This window comes from Maniola jurtina, chromosome 11 (genome assembly GCF_905333055.1).
Source record: "Maniola jurtina chromosome 11, ilManJurt1.1, whole genome shotgun sequence".
Lineage (NCBI taxonomy): Eukaryota > Metazoa > Arthropoda > Insecta > Lepidoptera > Nymphalidae > Maniola > Maniola jurtina.
The window spans coordinates 8,777,124-8,797,123 of record NC_060039.1 but is presented as its reverse complement, the minus strand read 5'-3'; the positions used below and the strand labels follow the sequence as shown (position 1 = coordinate 8,797,123).

Genomic DNA, 20,000 nt, shown 5'->3' with positions numbered 1-20,000 from the left:
AAAACCACAGACATAGATATTAGTTTCTAGAATATGTCTGCAAAATTTCATGGACTTTGGTTGCTTAATATTCAAATGAAATTGGAACTACGATTGTATGAAACGACTGACGGAGAGAGCCCTCTTAAAATCGTTAGAATTTTAGATGGAAAAAAACGAAACACTACATCACATAATTTATTTACATTACCATAATATTATTAACTAACTTATTAAATACACAATATATAAAGTGCAATACACCATATTATTTGACATGAAATGTCCCTTGGCGTCACATCGGTGGGCGGTAGTGTTCATATCCGCAGCGCGCGCTTGCGCGGCGTGGGCGCGGGCTGGCGCGCGGCGGGGCGCTTGCGCGGCGCGCGCGGCGTGTCGGGCTCGGGCGGGCCGGACGCGGTGACCAGGTTGCGCGCGTTGCCGAACGACGCCTCCAGGCCGATCGTCTCCTGGAACTGCCGCACGCGCTCCACCAGCTCCTCGTCGTTCTCGATGAGCTCCTCGATCTGTTAATACATTATTTCTTACCGAATGAATAGGCCAGAATACAAGTTTTTTTTTTTAATTCTTCACCACTAGTTGAACCTGCGACTTCATGTGGATTAAATCCCTTAATTTATTTTAAATCCCGTGGAAACTTTGGGTTTTCAAAATAAAAATATTCAAAATAAAAAGCCTATGCCACTCTCCAGGTGCAACTATAAATACCCATGCAAAAAGTCACGTCGATCCATTATACTTCGTTTCGACGTGAAGGACAACTAAACAAACCAACAAAAAACACATTTTAACATGGGTAATAAAGGCTCACGCTTGACCACGGATCATTATTATAACTGGTGGTAGGAAACACTGCTCTCCGAAGAGTATTTTAAACCTTAGCCATGCGTATAAATAAGGAATGATCGCAAAGCGTTTCATGTGAGTAGAATGAATGTCGACGACATAGCGGACAAGATAGAAAAGTTCTTGAGCTCACTTTCAGAAATATATGCTGTAAGCGCAGTATACGACCTACAGCCCAAAGACTACAATATTATACTGCTACAGCCCACTGACCTGAAGAAGGAAGATTTCTTATAGAGTTCCCTGTCCACTTTTTTTTTTTTAATTTTATAATGTTTTGGTAGAAATAAAAATATGAGGCGGGATGAGGAAGACGGAAAAGCGGTATGACGGCGCGCTCTTCAAAAGGCGTATGTCTAGCAGTGGACGCATATAGGCTGATGGATTGGATAAGTGTTCCAGTAGAGCAAACGTGTGTTTGAGGAGTCGAAGCCAAGATCAAGTGCCGGGGAGCTCGCCCGCAATCCGGCACAACCGAGGGTTGGTGGGGCCATAGGACGTAGATGGTTGTCGCGGTCACCTCGTGTCGGTAGTCATTGAGCAGGTCGGTGGCGATGCGCACGAGGTAGGTGGCGAGCTGTCCGCCGCGCGGGCGCATGTGCGCGTACAGGCGCAGCACCGCCGGCACCAGCACCTCGGCTACCGTGCGCTTCATTTTCTGTATACATTTATAATTATTATTAATAGCAAATATACATATAACTAACACTGCATAAATGCCGGATCATATCATCATAAAGCGGCAGATATTGGGCGAATTTTTGTATTACAAAAAAGGGCAATACGCGCAATTTATAACTTAAAATCACGAGATTCAGGAAGGTCCAAAAGTCATTTGTGGTCAAATATTTAATAACAAAATTTTCGCAATCAATTTTGGAGTTGCCTTTACACAAGTTTAAAAATCTATTAAAACTATGCTATTGAGAAAAGCATATTACTTATACAATCGAAGATAATGTGATGTGAACGATAAAAGAGCTTGGATTTGACCTGTAGCTCACTCCAGCAATCGGACTTCCATTACTTTTATACATGGCATAATATCCAATCTTTAAAAAGAGCAACTGCCGAGTTTCTTAATGGATCTTTTCGGTAGGAAAGACATTCCGAACCAGTGGTAGATGCTCTTGACGATTCAAAAGTACTTGTAGAAGTGCAATACAATAAAAATATTTTTAATTTTTAATTTTTTTTTTAAATCAAGCGCGAACTTTTATTGGAGAGCCACGAAGTCTTACTTTACTTATTATTATTATTGTGAATCGAATCTTTGAAAAGTGCAACCGCAGTTTCTTGCTGGCTCTTCTCGGTAGGAAAGACATTCCAAATCAGTGGTAAATGCATATGACGATTTAAATATTCTTGTACAAGTTTATTTGAATATATAACATTTTTATTTCTATTTCGATTGCGAACTGAGCGGCTTATGAGCCCCTCAGCTCGTAAAGGAATTGAAGAGCAATAAATAACAAGCAACAATTGAGGTGCTGGAGAGCAAAAAAATTTACAAAAGGAGCAAAACAACACAATGAAAGCTGTTAAACTGCACTATAACTGTGCCGTTTCGATCGAAATATTAGCAATGTTGTACAGAAGCAGGCGTTACTTTGCGGAAGTCCATGATATACAAGGAATCCATGATATACAAGGAACCAAAAATTAATTTGCTAATATCCACTAAATCAGAGAAATATGTATGGCGTAACATGCAGCATGCGATACGCACCGCCTGCCCTACCACTGCTAAACATGCAGGAAAAGCCAGCCACCAAAGCAAGTAAATCGCACCACCACACGAATAAAACGGAAAAAATCGGGCCAAAACGTCCGGATTCAAGAAAAAAAAAGCATTTTGCTGTTTTAATTTTAAAAGCCGTTTTATTCGCCAGCTCCTTATTTAATCCACATACTCACGAGCTAAGCGACTCGTGGGCCGCCTAAATCGCACGTATTGGAACTACATTAAAGTTTGCTATACATTTAGAGAACAATCCATAGAGAGAATTAATAAATAAGTTAACATTTATTAAACAAAAACCCCCAACAACTACATAATATATGTATATGTATATTATATATATATTGCAAAATTTATTCAATACTTTTAGTAACTACTGGTTTTTGTGGCACTGGTTGTAACAAAAATGCCGTGTACATTAATATATAATATGAATAAATTTAATAAATATAAATAAATAAATACACTTTCCAGGACCCATGGATTAAATATGATATGTATAACAATAAATAATATAAAGAAATAAATACACTTTTCAGGACTTGTGGATTAATCAAACCTGAAAACGGGGGAGGCTCAACTGTTAAGGAAACTATATAGTTATTCAACATGGCGGTAATGGTCACTGGGATAAATCCCAAGCGCAACGAGGTATAATTGTAGAGTTACTACCGAGCGTAGCGAGGGTGTTGCTTCTAGAATCCTGAGTGACGCGCGGGGTTTAGGGGCGCCCAAGACAAAGACAGCATTACTCCCAAGTTCAATACTCTAATTTTCACACCTCGCGAGACAATAAAATCAAAATCTTGATACATTGACACCTATCTAAAGACAGATAGGCAGGTACATATACTTGTACCTACCTATCTGTCTTTAGAAATTTCTGGGAGCAAATTGTTTATAACAACTAAACATGACAGCATAGCAACTAAAACCTCTTAACATTACATCCCTTAAAACGTAATGGATTTCCGAACATTACAACCCGGCTAAGTCATAGGAATGTTATAAAGTTATGAGGTACTGTACATTTACATAAGAGGTCTGTAATAAGACATTGTCGAGCGAGTGGTGTGAAAAATTGAAATGATATTTTAAATTTTACCTTTTTTTTCTCCGACAATGTCTAAGAAAAAGAAAAGTTTTTTGTTTTAATCCAGATCTTAATCTTTTCATTAGAAAAATTTATTATAATCCATGTACCTATAAAAATTTAGAATTATTTCCCCACAAACTGTTTAATCGACTTCCAAAAAAGAGTTGGTTCTCAATTATTAATTTAAACTTAAACTCTCAAACAATTATTATTTATAATTGTATTCCTTTGTTAGTTCGGACGCATTATAAAATCTGTTTTACTGACATAATGAAGTCTCGGAGAGAAAGAATTTGACAGCATATTAGGGTTCCGTACGTCAGATGAAAAATGGATCACTTTGTTGTCTGTCTGTCTCTCACTCTATCTGTGTCTTTCCGTCAGTCTGTCGTGTCTGTCAAGAAAACCTATAGGGTACTTCCCGTTGACCTAGAATCATGACATTTAGCAGGCAAGTAGGTCTTATAGCCCAAGGAATAAATCCGAAAACCGTGAATTTGTGTTTACATCATCATTAAAAAATTTAAAATGTGTTTCAATTTTCAAAGTGAGATAACTATACCAAGTGGGGTATCAAATGAAAGGACTTTACCTATACATTCTGAAACATATTTTTATTTATTTTTATGCATAATAATTTTTGATTTCCAAAATGTCGGAAAAATACCCGAGTACGGAACCCTCAGAGCTCGAGTCTGACTCAGACTTGGCCGGTATTTTTATAAAAAATGAGTTTGCGAAAGCACATCTGTAAATTGTTGTATGTATGAATGGAACTGGACGTTTTCATACGATTTGATGCCCGGCGTGGCATCAAACCGGTTTGCTCTGGTGTGGCTGTGGAACATTTAAAAGGATTCTACGCTAAAAGCATTCAAATATTATCTACTTACATGAGATACAATGTTGGTGGTGACTCTTTCGTGTAAATCGTCTATATCAGCATCTCCTCCTTTGTCAGCTTTTTCTAAAACAAGAGTTCTAATTAGTTCAAAGCACAATTACGTCACAGCCGAAGCGGCAAAACGCGTCTTTTTTTAAGATGTTGCAAAGTAAACTGAACTTTATCTCCAATATTTAATATATGTATTGACTATTGTAATGATTGATGGTGATGGGATCTCGTCGCCTTCATCACATAGTTTGGATTCACTTCGCGAAAGTGTGGGCACATGTGTTAATACGCCTTATATCCATACTAATAATATAAATGCTAGTATGTCTGACTCAGTGTATCTGTGTGTGTTATCTTTTTACTGCTCAGCCGCTGAAGCGATCTTGACGAACAAGCTTATAAAACTAGAACAATTTGGGCAGTTTCATCCGTGAGCTGCACTGCAAACAAGGTCCACCACCTTCGAGGTCACTAAAATTTCTCGAATCACTCAAATCACTTTCACTCGAATCACTAAAATTTTTGCTAGCATTCAGGTTTCACCTTGTATAAATATAGTACAATGTTACAATACACAGAGCGACAGACAAACAATTTTATCGGCAGTTCGCGGTTAGCAGTCGGGTTTTAGTGTTTAAGTTTATTTTGTAAAATGTATAAAGTGAGTTACTGGGCAGCTTCATCCTCGGGCCGCACAGCAGCGTGATGGCGTCGAGCAGCGCCGCGTTGAGCGGCGCGGGGATGTCGTCGCCCTCGTCGCACGTGTCGGCCGCGTGCTGCAGCACCTCGCGCGCCAGCCGGCACTGCACGTTGAGCTTCTGCACGGCCGACAGCCGCTGCAGCATCACGTCGTACACCAGTTGCCGCGCGTCGAACGATATGCTCTCTGGACATAGATACATGGAAAACTTTATTGCACACAAACATGAAATAAACAAGACAAAACAAAGAAACTAAAAAAAGTTGTATACAAAGGCGGCCTTATTGCTCAGAGCGATCTCCACCAGGCAATCTTTGGTGAAAGGAGAAACAAGGTGTCTTGGATAGTACTCACACGCAATACACAGAATCTTATTTTGTAGTATATATTATATTGTATATGTATAAATGAATACTTAATTGTATTAGTAAATATAATAAATAACTTTAAATCATACATGTACACCACATAGTTATAGTGCAACCACTAACCACACAATAACGGGTATGGTTAGTAGAATATACTGAACCTATAAGAGAGAGAGATAAATAATCTAACTCCAATCCGGCCAACTTGTTACAACGCAATAAAGCAATTCAGCTCGCGCCGCACTGCAACATAAAAACAAACGCTCTTTATATCTTAACTTTACTAGTTGACTTGTCCCAGTTTGGACTGGTTGAGCTTAGTAAATCAATAGCCAAATAATAAACTTTCCTCGTGAAAATGTTCTGAATTATAATCTAACTAGTATTGAATTGCACTAAAAAAAAAAAAAAATTATTGTAGGTAGTAATTTTTCTTCCCGAAATCGGACCATCTACTTATAAGAAAGAAATGAAAAAATTTCTAAGCTATTTGACTGATCGCCTTTGACTTGATGTTAACCGTTGAGGAGTTCCGTCCCTCATCACCATACGACTGACCCACCTGTATCCTGGTTGTAGTGCAGCACGCAGTCCACGAAGTGGTGGTAGATCGCGTCCACGGTAAGGCAACACGACACGTAGTACTCCGCCGGCTCGCGCACGTCGTGGTCCTCGTCCGCCAGGAGCGCGCAATACCTGCACACAACAGGCACGCTGTCACTTGACCACTTCTCCGCTACGTGCAAATAGGTTGTGATAGACAGATAGATTTTTTTCGGAAGTACGGAACCTTAAAAAGAAGAATGTGTTGAGTTACAGACGTCATTCAAAGAATTCTGAGTACCAACCATACGAATAACGTCAACGGTATATAACACATAACACTGAATAGCAATCAGCCCCCTAGTTCATGCTCGTGGCGTGTTTTCCGGCCCACTTGACATCGTACTGTACAAATTGTTATTCTTAATCTATGAACAGTTTTAATCTGACAAGAGAAGTGTGGATAGGGGGGGGGGGGGGGGGTTTAAATTGTGAACATTTACGGACCTCAAATCTGTTTCTAGTCCAAGGACTGATCGCAGATGGAAGAGATATAGAGAAAAAAAAACTGCGCAGTTCTTTGATATAATGATGATGTCATATAATGATAAGACCGTACAAGTTCCAAATTCAAACTTACTTATAGTACAGTGGTGTTCTCAAGCGCAGGTATCCAGCGAGTAGCAGCGTCGTGAGCGAGCGCGCCGCCACTCGCCGCAGAGGCGCCGCGGTGGACGTGTCGAGACAACCGCACACCGACTCCAGAAGCGGCTCCATAATGCACGAGTATCTGCATATAAAGTATAATTGAGGAACAAAACGGTGTAATAAGGAAGTTGCATCGATATTTTTAATAACTACTAGATGATGCCCGCGACTTCGTCCGCGTGGACTTAGGGTTTTTAAAAATACCGTGGGAACTTTTTGATTTTCCGGGATCTTGGTCTGGTGTTGTATGTGTCTTGGTGTTGTCTGTGAATTACTAACATTAGTATGAAATTGTGTGTGTCATTACAAAAAAAAACAAAAATATGATTTCCGGGTCGAAATAAATGATTATCATTTTATTTGTCTTGTCTTGGTCTAGTCATGGCTAGTCTCGGAAGTCGCTTCGTGTGACGGCACGCACAGGCGGCCCGCGCCCGCTACCTTCGTCCACTGTACAGTAATACCTGGTACAGATGTCGGTGAGTGCGAGCAGAGCATTGTGTCGCGCGCAGAGCGGCGCGCTCGCGTCGCGCAGCAGCGCGGCGAAGGGCGGCGCGAGCAGCGAGGCCGCCTCGCGCGACCGCACGCACAGGCGACCTGCGCCCGCCACGCACTCGCCGCGCTCGATGTCCGTCCATTCTACAACAATACGAGATAAAGTTCACAAATTAGGACCCGACGAATACAACTCTTTCTATGATCTATGCCGGACGATCCACCGCGCAGCGCGCTTCGATCGTACTAGCGATCCAAACGCACATTCTGTTGGAGCGCACGCTCCTTGCCACGACGTACCCGCGGCTGACTGATACGGTTTGCATCGGCTAGAGCAGTTTGAAACGGCACGGCAGGGGTCGCAAGTTTTTCAAAGCTGGATCAGTTCATGTTCGCCAAGTCAAGTTCGTCGTTCAAGTCCATTGTGGATCGCCGATCCCAAATGAATCGTCCATTATAGGCCCAGCTATTTATCGATAAAAGTAAATGATTTTACCCTGTGGCGGGTCGGCGAGCGCCGCGAGGAACAGGCGCAGCAGCTGCGGCGAGGGCGGCGCGGGCGCCACCAGCGACACGTCGGCCGCGCGCACCCACTCTGACACCGAGCCGCCGTTCACCGCGCGCCGCTCCGCTGAGCGTGCAAACACACAATCAAAAAACCGGTCAAGTGCGAGTCGGGCTTCGCTTTGTTAGGGTTCCGTACATAATTATTATGAACATCTTAATTTTTTTGGAAGTATGAAATATTAATTTTCCGAGCTAGAACATTGCAGTAAACCGTGAAAGAAAACCCCAAAAAAAGTTCGTTTGTTTTAGTCACAGCTTACAAACTATTTTATACTATAGTGTTGGTTCGTCGTTCACAGGTGGTAGAAGTAAAACCTTCAGAAATCTAAATTAGTAATTTTTCATTGTGATCCATCTAATTAAAGTTGAGAACCAGCCCCATTTTATGCGAACGAAAAAACGTAACATCCTAGGTAGATAAAGAAAAAACTTACATAACTGCATCAGCTCAGTAGCCCACTGCAAATTGTCCGGATCAAGTTGGGCTGCGAGCGACGCACAAGTCGTCCTGCATCCTTTACACAACACATTTTTTTAAATGTAGCAAACTCAAACTCAAAATCATTTATTCAAAGGAGGTACTATTGATTATTACGAGCACAACTGTTGTCCTTGACAATCTTTGCAAAAAATGTCTTATTTGAATTTTTAACATTACTTACTAAGACAAGAGGGTTTAGTAGTTTATGTGTCATGGTTTTAGTATGTATGTGTAAGAGATATGGGCTTGTATAGTTGCAACAAATGAAAAATATAATAAATAGATTCGATAATATAAATAAGTAAAGACCGCCCGCGGGGCAAAATTTTCTATTCTTTTTTCTGTACATATTTTTCTTCTTCTTGTAATTGCAGCTGTAAGTTTTCCTTCCAAATAAAATTTCAGCGTTCTAGGCCCAACGGTTTGCCCAAATGTTCTAGCAAAATAAACGATTATGATTATGTAAGAGATATTCATGTATGTTTGTGTGTGTGTGTGTGCTGAGTTGTATGTGACTTGCCGTCATCGACAGCGGCCGCGAGTCTGGCCACCAAGTGTTCGCGCAGGGTGCGTCGCTCCGTGTCGCCGAGGCTGCACGACCATACGCCCAACAGCTCTAGCGTTAGCGGCAGCAATCGCGCATCGCGTCCCTACAGTATAAACAACTAATCCATCCATACTAATATTACAAATGTGAAAGTGTGTGTCTGTCTGTCTGCTACCTTTTCACGGCCCAACAGTTTAACCAATTTTGATAAAATTTGACACAGAGTTAGCTTACATCCTGGGGACTGTTTATCCCATAAAATCAAAGAGTTCCCACGGGATTCCTAAGGGCTCACCCATTTATCCGATTTATATAAAATTTGGTAAAGAGGTAGCTTGCATCCCGGAACTTGGCATATGCATCTTTTTGTCCCAGAGAATCAATTCCGGATCACTAAACACTGCAAGTCCCGCTCGTCGCCCTTCGAGCCTAAGTGTGTGCTCAATAGATCCACTAACCTCACTGTCCACCAAGTTGTAATAGTAGTCCAGCAGGAAGCGAACGTCGGAGTACTTGATGTGCCGTGACACGCTCGCCAGTAGAACTAAACATTGCAGATCCCGCTCGTCACTCTTCGAGCCTAAATGCGTGCTCAATAGATCCACTAAACGATGGCTGAAAACAAAAATAAAACACCATACAACACAACAATCAGTCAAGGCAGGAGTAATCAATCGCGGGCATGGATACCATATACACCATCATCATCATTATCATCTGATGGGATCAATCTCACTAGTGGATGGATCTATATTTAATAGGGTTTGAGCATCTGGGACTATCTCTCAGCTCCATCCCCAGATCTTGGAAAAATCATTTATGTTAAATAAATAAAAACATACTTACAGTCGAATTGAAAACCTCCTTTTTTTTTGAAGTCAGTTAAAAAGATTTATGTTTCTTATACTTACTTTATACAACTAGATGACTTTTGAAGCAATGCACAAGCCTTCAGTAAATGCTTCTTCATGTTATGCCGGGTTATACCAGTTAAGAACAGCCAAGGTAATGGATCTTCTATTTTGTGTGCGTCGTGTTTCTCAATACGGTTTATAAGTATGTTTTCAATGAGAGTCACAACTTGCTCTTGAATCTGTTAAACATAAATTAAGGCATATGGTATTTCAATCAGACTAAAGAAGGCGATTTAGAGTTAGGGAGATATATATTGCGGATTTTTAGTTCCTCCTCCGTACTTCAATGATATCTATAATTATTACTTTGCGTTGCAGATTTGAAACATCCAAAAATTAATAACGGTTTAAACCTTGAGAGACATGGCATCTTCGTTTTCAAGAGATATGGTGTCATACTGTTACACACATTAACACAAACTAACACAAGTGAAAACCCCGTTACGCGCGGTCGGTATAATCCTTTCTTCGTTTTGCTCCTCTGATTCTGACTAGAATTGCATGTGGCAGACTTTGATGTTTTCTAATTAGTATCATAATTCATAACATACACAGGCTATAATGAATCTGAAACTTAGGCTGGATTCCCATTGTGTAAAACGTGTGTGAAATATGTATTTATAATGAATAAATTATGATTTTATGATTATGATTGGCAGCTATTTCAACCAAGAAAAGCAAAAATTTAGGAATGCAGCATTCATTAAAAAAAAATTCTCGATATAAATTCGGTCGTTACATTGTGGATATAGAGCTTTATAAAGTTTTAGAAAGTTTCGAGTTGCTACCAATGTGAATTGACATTTAGGCACAATCACTGAAGTATACACTGACCTTCGACTCCGGGTCGGACAGTTGGTGCATGGGGCCGGTAAGGAACGCGTCCAGAGCCTCGTCGCTCGGCCGCCGCGTGGCCAGCTCGCCCAGCGCCGCGATGGCCGCCACTCGCACCACGATGCTCGCGTCCCGGCACAGCCCTACCAGCATCTACAGTCGGATTTTTACTAAACGGAGTAAGCTGACGTTTACTGGGTTGTCAGTTGTTTTGGGAAGAATGAATAGAATGGAAGCGAATCTCTCAGTAATTTTATGAATGGCATCCTAAAAACCAGCGCCATTTATTTATTTTAGTAATTAATTTTTCTCACACTTGCTCGGAAATATCTTCAATATTACAAAAATCACGTCAATCGCTTCTTTTCTGTACACGCCAGCAATGTTCAACAAGACAATAATACTAACTATACTATAACTCAGTATTCACTCACCGCGTAGTCCGCGGCGGGCGGCGCTCTACCGCTGTCGGCGGCTGCTCGGATCAGACGGTGCAGCAGGCCCACGGCCGCCTTGCGCACCACCGCGCGCTCGTCGCACACGCAGCTCGCGCCCACCGCCGCAAGCCGAGACACCTCACCGTCGCCATTCAGCTCCTGCATATATAAGACAAAATAATTTAAAACTCCACAATGATTTGCAGCGCCCTCTCGTAGGCCAAACCCTTACTTAAAACGCAATTTATAAGAAGCTGCTCTGAGGTGATACACGTAAGGCAAAAAACCTCATCAAATCAGTCCAGTAATTTTTCAGGAAAATGGTAACAAACAACTTGCAAACACAACTATAGAAACACATTTATATCGTCCCACAATTCAAGGCGTGTGATGTCCTGGGAAATCCAACAAAACTTCTTGTCTCGGTCACGTGGACATACGCGCTGCGCAACCAATGGGCAGCCCGTTATACTTTTTCCGTTTAGGTTTTCATCCCAAACATCAGTTAACAAGTTTTATTAGAAAGTTTCACACATACGAAAAAAGTACTTATTTAGAAATTATCGGCACCATAATTATTTTTTCATTTCAAAAAATACACGTCTGCTTTGTTTATTTGGAAATGGTATATATTTTCATAAACAGCACCCCTAACATCTTCACAAATGACACCCATATATTTTTTAAAACATGTACCTACTTCAGCTTTCTTTTTTTGACAATGGTTGTCTAGCTCCTATGAAGTATCAACTTTTACATTCTATTAAAAGAAAATAAATGAAATACCTTATCCTGTTCTGTAGTGTGCGTGCGTTAAATACAAGTAGTGCAATCCTACTTTGTGTGTGTGAATTTGTGTACAATGTATACAGTAACTGACAACTACTTTTCACTGCAATAATTATTGTGGAATATCATGTGAGTACTCACCTTGATAGCGTCTTTCATAGGCTGGTAGTCGGAGTTGAGACACTCTGTGAGTATATTGAGGGCGCGCGTACGCAGCGTGCTGGAGGTGTCGTGCACTCTTTCATACACCGCACGCAAAACTTCTGCATGCGCTACGGTGTGCGCACGTTGACGCAATAGACCCGCGACATCCTCCTCTGTTAAATCCTCCTATATGATAAAATAATAATGCTTCATTATCATCTCAGCCCATCGCCAGCCCATGTCGAAGCTTCGACGTTTTATTACAAGTTCCCTAACTGTCGTAAACTGTGATCAAATATAGTTTTATCTGGGTAGGTTTGACTTATATAACATGCTATGTTATAAGGAAAATTTGAATAGATTTAATACATTACAATTTCATTTGCAGGTGGGAGCTCTTGACTGCTTTCGTCTTCAGTCAAGACTTCGGCGTTAGACGTTCCTGGTTGTGGCTTATCGTTATTTCCACCATCCTGGTTTTCAGTCAGAGGTGGATTTTCTGTTACTTGATCACTTTTGTTATTCTCCACTGAAAATTTTTGTATAAATCACAAATTGGATGTGAAATATCCAACCCACATAAAGTTAACTTTTTTTACAATGTTTATTTTATAAACTTATCCTTTTGGATAATATAGCTAATTCTGTTGTACACAATCTCTAAACTAATTTGACAGGTCTGTTTCTATTGCTGTACTTTTCAGTAGGGAGCATTATAAAAGTGATAGCAATATTTAAACCTGACATTTTAGCTTAGTAATTGTATACAATAGAATAAGGCACAATGTCAGCCACATGGTATTGGATATCTGAGAGTTCAGATATTCCAAAGTTCAAACGAAAAATTCAATATCAAATGGGTTGAATTCTTTCCCCATAAACAAATTAAATCATTCTGAACAAATATTTATTCTTGAACTAGATACTAAAAACTGTAACTAAAAATGTTTGTTACTCTTTTTTTATAATTCAAAATATTATCAGTATATAAGCAAATATTGAAGCTCCACAGGCTTCACTGGTTTTTGCAATGGTTTTTTACCAAATAGTATGTAAAAATAACACTTAATCTATGTAATATAAAGTCGAATTTGTTAAAAGCAGTCCTATTCCTACAAAAGTTCATTTTGATCTACCATCACCTGTTGCTTCCTCTCTTGGCTTTGCAGCATTTTCATTAGGCTGCATGGGTTTAGGTTCTTCAGGATCATTATTGAGGAGTTTTGACAACATTTCCTAAAATAAAAATATTAATTCAGTATTTCATATTGTAATTATTGTTTATTGGTTGAATAATTACTGGACAGAATTTCCTTTTGCAGTTTGTGGCACATACTAAAATCAGACTTTAATACTCCTTGAACTTTGACCAAAATCGGGCCACAAAACATAAGATCAATACCAATTTTCCAGCAAGCAAAGCCCAGGGTAAAAGCTAGAACTACTCTTTACTATACAGTATAAGAGGAAATTCTTTGTTGCATTAATATTTGCTTAAAAGATAAAAATAATTAGAGATAATTCACACCTATAGTTGCATTAGCCACTAATGGGCAGTGTCGTTGGTGGTTGCATTGTGGGAGCAATGTGGTCAATATCACCCACACGGTTGAATTTGGTCACAAAATGTGGTCTGAGTGAATTACACTTTTTACTTTAATGCAAATTAGTACTAGTCCACGTGTTGTGGTAGTGGTATGTGTGAATTCTCTCTAACAGCTGACATACCAATGCAATTTGTCGATGTGTAATCTTGGCAGTTGTAGATAAAGTCAGCAACCATTTGACAATTTTTTTATATGACTTCTTTGGTAATAAGCTCATTAGACCCACCACCAGGGATACTCGAGCAGTGCGGACTTCAGCCTTCTCCTGAAATAAATACATGGACAGAGGTAATGGCTGTTGTGGGTCAACTGGTGTGGCCTGTTCTACAAGCGACATAGGCGAAACTGCTGACGTCAGTTCCCGCTACGTGGCTGTAGCGGGAACCTCGTCAGAAGTAGTTTCCGCTACACACTAGTAATATTTCTTAAATAAACAACCATGACCAGACTTCTAACCATCCAAATTGTCTGGCAGCAGTTGAAAATACCACAGGTGATACATTAATCAAAGAGAGAGCATTATATAGCTGAGAAACATGAAATTCTCTCCACTGGGCAAGTTGCCTCTTAACACCAATTTGTAATATGGACAGATACCTTTTGGTTTGTAGTAAAATATTTATATTATTAAACACTCACAAGTCCATCTGAATTGTAGCACAGATGCTGCAACAGCACTACATAACCTGATAAGGCAGCTTTTCCATACTTAGTGAGAAGTAAACCTGAATAAGTCACATATGACGCTCTGACAATGTTCTGAAAAGTGAAGAACACTTACATTACACTAGAAACTAGAAGTTGAATATGATTTAATACTAAAAAAATATAATTAGAAATTAAAAATGGATAACAACTAAGTATCTTATTTAAATGCTAAAAGGCATGGCTTGACACTTGCACTTCCTACTAACTTTACATACAAAATAATTATATAGTATAATGTTGGTAACATAATGCAATTATGTTTAACTAGGGGACACCCGCGCTTTCGTCCGCGTGGATTTAGGTTTTTAGAGATCCTGTGGGAACTGTTTGAGTTTCCAGGATAAAAAGTAGTCAATTACAGGGATGCAAGCTACCTCAGTACCAAATTTCATATAAATCGGTTAAGCGGATGGGTTTTTGGGAATCCAGTGGAAACTCTTTCCGGGATAAAAAATAGCTTATGTCCGTCCTCGGGATATAAGCTAATCCTGTACCAAATTTCGTCAGAATTGGTCAAACTGTTGGGCCGTGTAAAGTTAGCAGACAGACAGACAGACGGACACACTTTCGCATTTATAATATTAAAGTATGGATTATAGTATTAGTATGGAAGTATGGATGAGATCTGAAATCTGAAATAATGGCGAAGGTCAACTAATTTGATAATCAAAGTTGAAGCAGTATTTAAGCCCCTTTGATCCATATAAACTCCACCTCATATCTCAATTAAATATATTTCATAACAAAGTTCTTTACTTACTACTGAAAACTGTAACACAATTACTTTATTATTTACTAGCAACCTGCACCAGCTTAGCACAGGTGTTTAGAGTTGTAATTTTATCATGAAACATTAAACCATACATTTTAACATGAACTATTAAACCATACATATAAACCTTTCTCTTGAATCGCTCTTATTGGTGAAAACCTCATTAAAATCTATTGCAAAGTTTAAAATATCTAAGTGTACATGCAGACAGCGGGATGCGACTTTATTTTATACTAAGTAGAAATGCTATGTAGTAGAATCAACAATTGATTCGTATTTCATACATTGACATTACGTGTGTCCAGAGATGCAGCGATGAATTTGGGCAGTAAACATTTGAATAGTAATTTGATAGCTGTAGAACTTGGGTTACCATCCGCTTCACATATAAGAATGTCAATAATTTCATATATTACTCTAGAAATGTTACCCAATTCGATTTTATCTGAAAAAATATACAAGTACTAAAAAATCTGATCATTTTATATTATACAAACACCAAGTATATATTTTACATACCTATGTGAAGTTTGTTTACAATGGCACCTCCAGTTATATCAACCAGATTACTCAAAATATCTTCAAAGTTCATATCATTGGGGCCCAGGTGCAAGTCATGAACAATACTCCTTAGATCACTGACATAGTTACCCAACTCATTTATAACAGAATTGACTTCGTGGGTCAATTCCTTACTGTTAAAATAATTATCTTCATTGTCACACATAGATTTAGGATAACTAAGGCATAATAGAGAATGAGCGAATAGTTGTGAATGGTAAATATGGTATGCCTTATAACCAGGAATAGAGAGTAACTTGTAGTATACCCTACAAGCAAATATAGCATTGTTTCTGTGCTCTTTAGAAGTAACATTTTTGCCGCCATAATCTATAAAGTATGCTAAAACGGCTAGTAAGTTTTGATGTTTTAGTTGATTCGATAAGTTCGTCCATGATTTTTCCTGGTCGTCGGAATTACTTTTCAGCCATGCATTAACTGCTTTCATTATACTCCGAAATGTATTTTTTATCTCAAGTGATTCTAATACACTTTCATAGTCAGCAGGCAAGTCACCAAACTCCATGAATTCTGAATAAAAAATTGCTTGCACCCATTCTTCATCCAAACAATCTAACTGTAGTTTATTAAGTTTCTCTAAGACATGCTCCATTTTCTTTCTATATTTTGTTAATAAAACTTCATCAATTATCTTGCCGAATTTTTAGTGAAGTAAAGTAATGTAATAGTAAACAAAACCAAAAGTCAAAACGAACAAAACCAAAGAGTATGTAGAATCACTACGTTATCAAAACCAAACAAAACAGTGATAGTAATCACAGAATCCGGAGATTAATTAGTTCACAGATCACCATACAATATATTAATCTATGATAGGTGTTGGCGTTTGCTGGCGTGCGTGCGGTGCCTTTTTGGAGTGTTTTTTTTTGTTAGAAGTGGCCGATTTTTGTGTTCTGTTGGTGTTTATTGGTGGTGGAACTGGCTGGGAAGCGCTCTAGGGGCACCGCGCGAATGTCGGTGAGCGCCGGCACAGACAAAGACAAAGTCCATACTTATACACATTATCTCTTCGACAAACTTGACATTGGCTGGTCAGTGTAAAGCCAGACGAGAGAGAAAAAAATATATATGGTACCTACGTACCATACTGACGTTTACTCGACTGGCACTTGTCCTTGTCACCTTTTTCGAAAAATCAAGCCTTCTAGTCCTTTGTATCCTATTCCTTGAAGGAAGCTTCAAGCTACTTGCTTAAGACTGCCAAGTGCTGTTGTGGCACTGAGAAAAGAAGTGAAGAGGATGTAGGTAATGGTAGGTAATCATAATTATATTAAATAGATTTTTACATTTTGAAAGGCCTTAAAAGAGTGATATCCAGGACCGTAAAAACAATTTAAAAAATTTAACTATTTGACATTAGCTAATGTCAAACATTGTGCTTGTTTGTAGAGGTTATGGAAATTGAATTGATTTGCAGAAACAATAATCATATTTTCTTTGATAAAATTGAATAAAATTTAAATATCATGTCGGTCAAAAGGCCTGTGTCATGGTTTTTAACAGAACAAGGCCGAAGGTTTTCATTTTCAATAATAACTGGTACCGGTCTGGCTCTTACTGCAGCGAGGTTTACTCCTCATACATTTTTCTTGCAGAAATATAAGGATTTTGCACATTATTATAAGTAAGCTCAATTTTACAATCGGTTCTAGTTTGTATATTTATAAAATATAGAAATACGTAGTATACAGATATAAGGCACTCATCCTAACCTTATTATTATAAAGGAGAAAGTTTGTATGTGTGTGTGTGTGTGTGTGTGTGTGTGTGTATGTTTGTTACTCCTTCACGCAAAAACTATTGGACGGATTGGGCTGAAATTTAGAATGGCAATAGATTATACCCTGGATTAGCACATAGGCTACTTTTTATTCCGGAAAATCAAAGAGTTCCCACGGGAATTTTAAAAACCTACATCCACGCGAACGAAGTCGCGGGTATCAGCTAGTTAAAAATATTTTTAATTTTGTTTTTTTTAATTGTGTACTGGTGTAAATATAAATATAATGTAGTATGTACACTTAAATATTAAGTTTTATTACAGTGAAGGAAAGCCAGTAGAACTTCCAAATGATCTTCATAATATGTTTCAAAAATGTTTAGATCTTCTTAACATATCAGAAACGCATAGAAAACTTATTGAACCATTCAGTGTGTTTGGATTTGACCTATTTCATGCTGGTAAGTTTGAATGGTTGTTACATTTAACCTTAAAAATCAACATTTACATAGTTTACTTAATGGTTAATATACTTTTCAACAGTTTTGTAATTACAGGCAGTACCAGTTCAAGATTTGGTGTAGTGGTTGGAATTCCTGTGAACTTCACATACAAGACATTAGATGATGTTGAAAAGCAAAATGTCCAGGTTGTAACATGATAAATATAAGTACTAGTAACTGAATTATTTCTACATTCAGTTACTATGTTAGTATTATTAGTAGTAGTTAGTAGTATAAGTAGGATTATAACTAATGATTTACTGCTTTTGGAAATATTTCTATTCTTTCTAGTCTGCCTATCTCTGTTTCCATTGTACATCTTTAGTTGGAACTGGTGTGGTATTTGTCATTGGGACTCACAGCATGTTTCTAACATAGCACCATCAAGTATAATAGGTAGTACAAAAATATTTGCAGGCATTAGCTGTATTGAATGTATTTTGTATATTCTTTATAAACTTATGTTTTATTGTGTTGTTTTAGGTCAACCAAAAGTCAATTGATTTAAAATCAGAAATTGGGAAAAAACTAGGTGAAGCCCTCGTCTTACCTGATAAAGTAAAAGAATTTGCAATTTGCAGAGAAATACTTATGACTCATAATTATAAAGTCATGTTAGAGTCTTCTTACCCATTTATATGCTTGTTCTTTGCATATAATTTGTCACAATATATAAATATGAGACTGAATTTGTATAGAGCTCCACAAGCCGTTAGAGGTGTATTATATTCTATTGTTGGATTCTTCAGTTTAGGTACTTATTTTCTAATGAAAGATATGACCGAAGTTTACTATGAAACAGCAGCTGACAAGAAATTGTGTGAACTTGGGCCAGACTACATTAAAAGTGGAGTGATCTTCTATGACAAACTATTACAAAGAAATCAAGCCTTAAGAGAATTGATGGGCAAAGAGGGTGAAAAAAAATACACTAAAACTGGCAATGAAAATCACATGATAAGACAACCACGAGTAGCCTTAGTTCATAGAAAACAATACTTTGAACAGAGATTAAAAGAATCTAATGAAGATTTTAATGGACATAATATAACTGAAAATAATTATGTGTTGTAACTTGTTGTGTACTTAAATAAATAAAATATTTAAAAAACAATTACAGTAGGTAGACATAAAAATAAAATGGCTATAATATTATAAGATTAATTAAGTTAATAAAGATTAGCTTTTACCCGCGACTTTGCGTGATATAATTTTATTTATAGCTTTAGCACTCAGGGTGTAGTTATGGTATGTGAAAAAAAATCGAGGTTGTATCATTAATTCTGGAGATAACACTAACTTTATTTGAACTGAAGTAAAGGGTAATGGATATTATCTAATGTCTAAGTTGAACCATTCGCGTCGACAGTCACTGTCACAACTCACAATGATCATGATTCTAAAGTTACCCGTGACACCTCTGTATTGACGTCCTTATGCTAAGTACTGCCTATAGAAGTCCTGCTATACTTCATGACTAAATAATTTACTATTTGTTTGGTAGGGATGTCGGACGTGGCAAAAACTATCTGTATCGATACCTATATTTTAAATCAAATTATGCATGTCAAAATCGATACCAATATACCAATGTTCTAAAATTCTAGTGTAGTTTTTTTTTAATATTACAATAAAACTTAAAGCTAGCCTTATCTTATTACTATACAAATCATGCCCGCGTAGAATGGTGCCAAGAATACTGGCTGCATTTAGTGTAGTTACTAGTGTCAGTAAGCACACAAATCAACAAAGTCGGCCAAGTTTCACGGGACTGTATTTGGTGGCTTACTCTTAGGAAGGCCTACGTCCAACAGTGGACGCATACAGGCTGATAGAATGGCATGTTAATGACAACAAAACGTAGTGATTACATACTCTTTGATCCCCGCTGTATAGGGCAGTGCAGTGGTGAGTGGTAACAATCGTAGTACTATTGGAAAAAATTGAAGTGTTGTTTTTGATAAAATGTTTGAATGTTATCGCCCAAAAATAACGATACTTAA

The 20,000-nt window shown here is 38.2% G+C and overlaps 2 protein-coding genes across 3 annotated transcripts; one reads left to right on the top strand and one right to left on the bottom strand.

Moving 5' to 3' along the window:
• Nucleotides 1-164: 164 nt before the first annotated feature.
• LOC123869795 (condensin-2 complex subunit D3-like) lies at nucleotides 165-16,494 on the bottom strand. Of its 2 annotated transcripts, none has more exons than XM_045912833.1 (21): nucleotides 15,712-16,494; nucleotides 15,477-15,637; nucleotides 14,352-14,471; nucleotides 13,834-13,977; nucleotides 13,242-13,341; nucleotides 12,480-12,634; nucleotides 12,103-12,291; nucleotides 11,170-11,331; nucleotides 10,736-10,888; nucleotides 9,899-10,080; nucleotides 9,446-9,602; nucleotides 8,961-9,090; nucleotides 8,394-8,474; nucleotides 7,889-8,023; nucleotides 7,362-7,536; nucleotides 6,830-6,979; nucleotides 6,209-6,342; nucleotides 5,249-5,464; nucleotides 4,577-4,650; nucleotides 1,367-1,504; nucleotides 165-506 (listed from the first exon to the last, which is right to left on the bottom strand). In XM_045912833.1, the coding sequence occupies exons 1-21, from the start codon at nucleotides 16,364-16,366 to the stop codon at nucleotides 297-299; spliced, it is 3,621 nt and encodes a 1,206-aa protein (XP_045768789.1). In that variant the 5' UTR covers nucleotides 16,367-16,494; the 3' UTR covers nucleotides 165-296. The 2 variants fall into 2 exon arrangements, with proteins under 2 accessions (XP_045768789.1, XP_045768790.1); XM_045912834.1 differs by having other exon boundaries at nucleotides 13,248-13,341.
• A 651-nt stretch (nucleotides 16,495-17,145) lies between these two features.
• LOC123869818 (transmembrane protein 177) lies at nucleotides 17,146-19,216 on the top strand. The gene is made up of 4 exons (XM_045912873.1): nucleotides 17,146-17,398; nucleotides 17,819-17,955; nucleotides 18,052-18,143; nucleotides 18,481-19,216. The coding sequence occupies exons 1-4, from the start codon at nucleotides 17,241-17,243 to the stop codon at nucleotides 19,069-19,071; spliced, it is 978 nt and encodes a 325-aa protein (XP_045768829.1). The 5' UTR covers nucleotides 17,146-17,240; the 3' UTR covers nucleotides 19,072-19,216.
• Nucleotides 19,217-20,000: the final 784 nt, after the last annotated feature.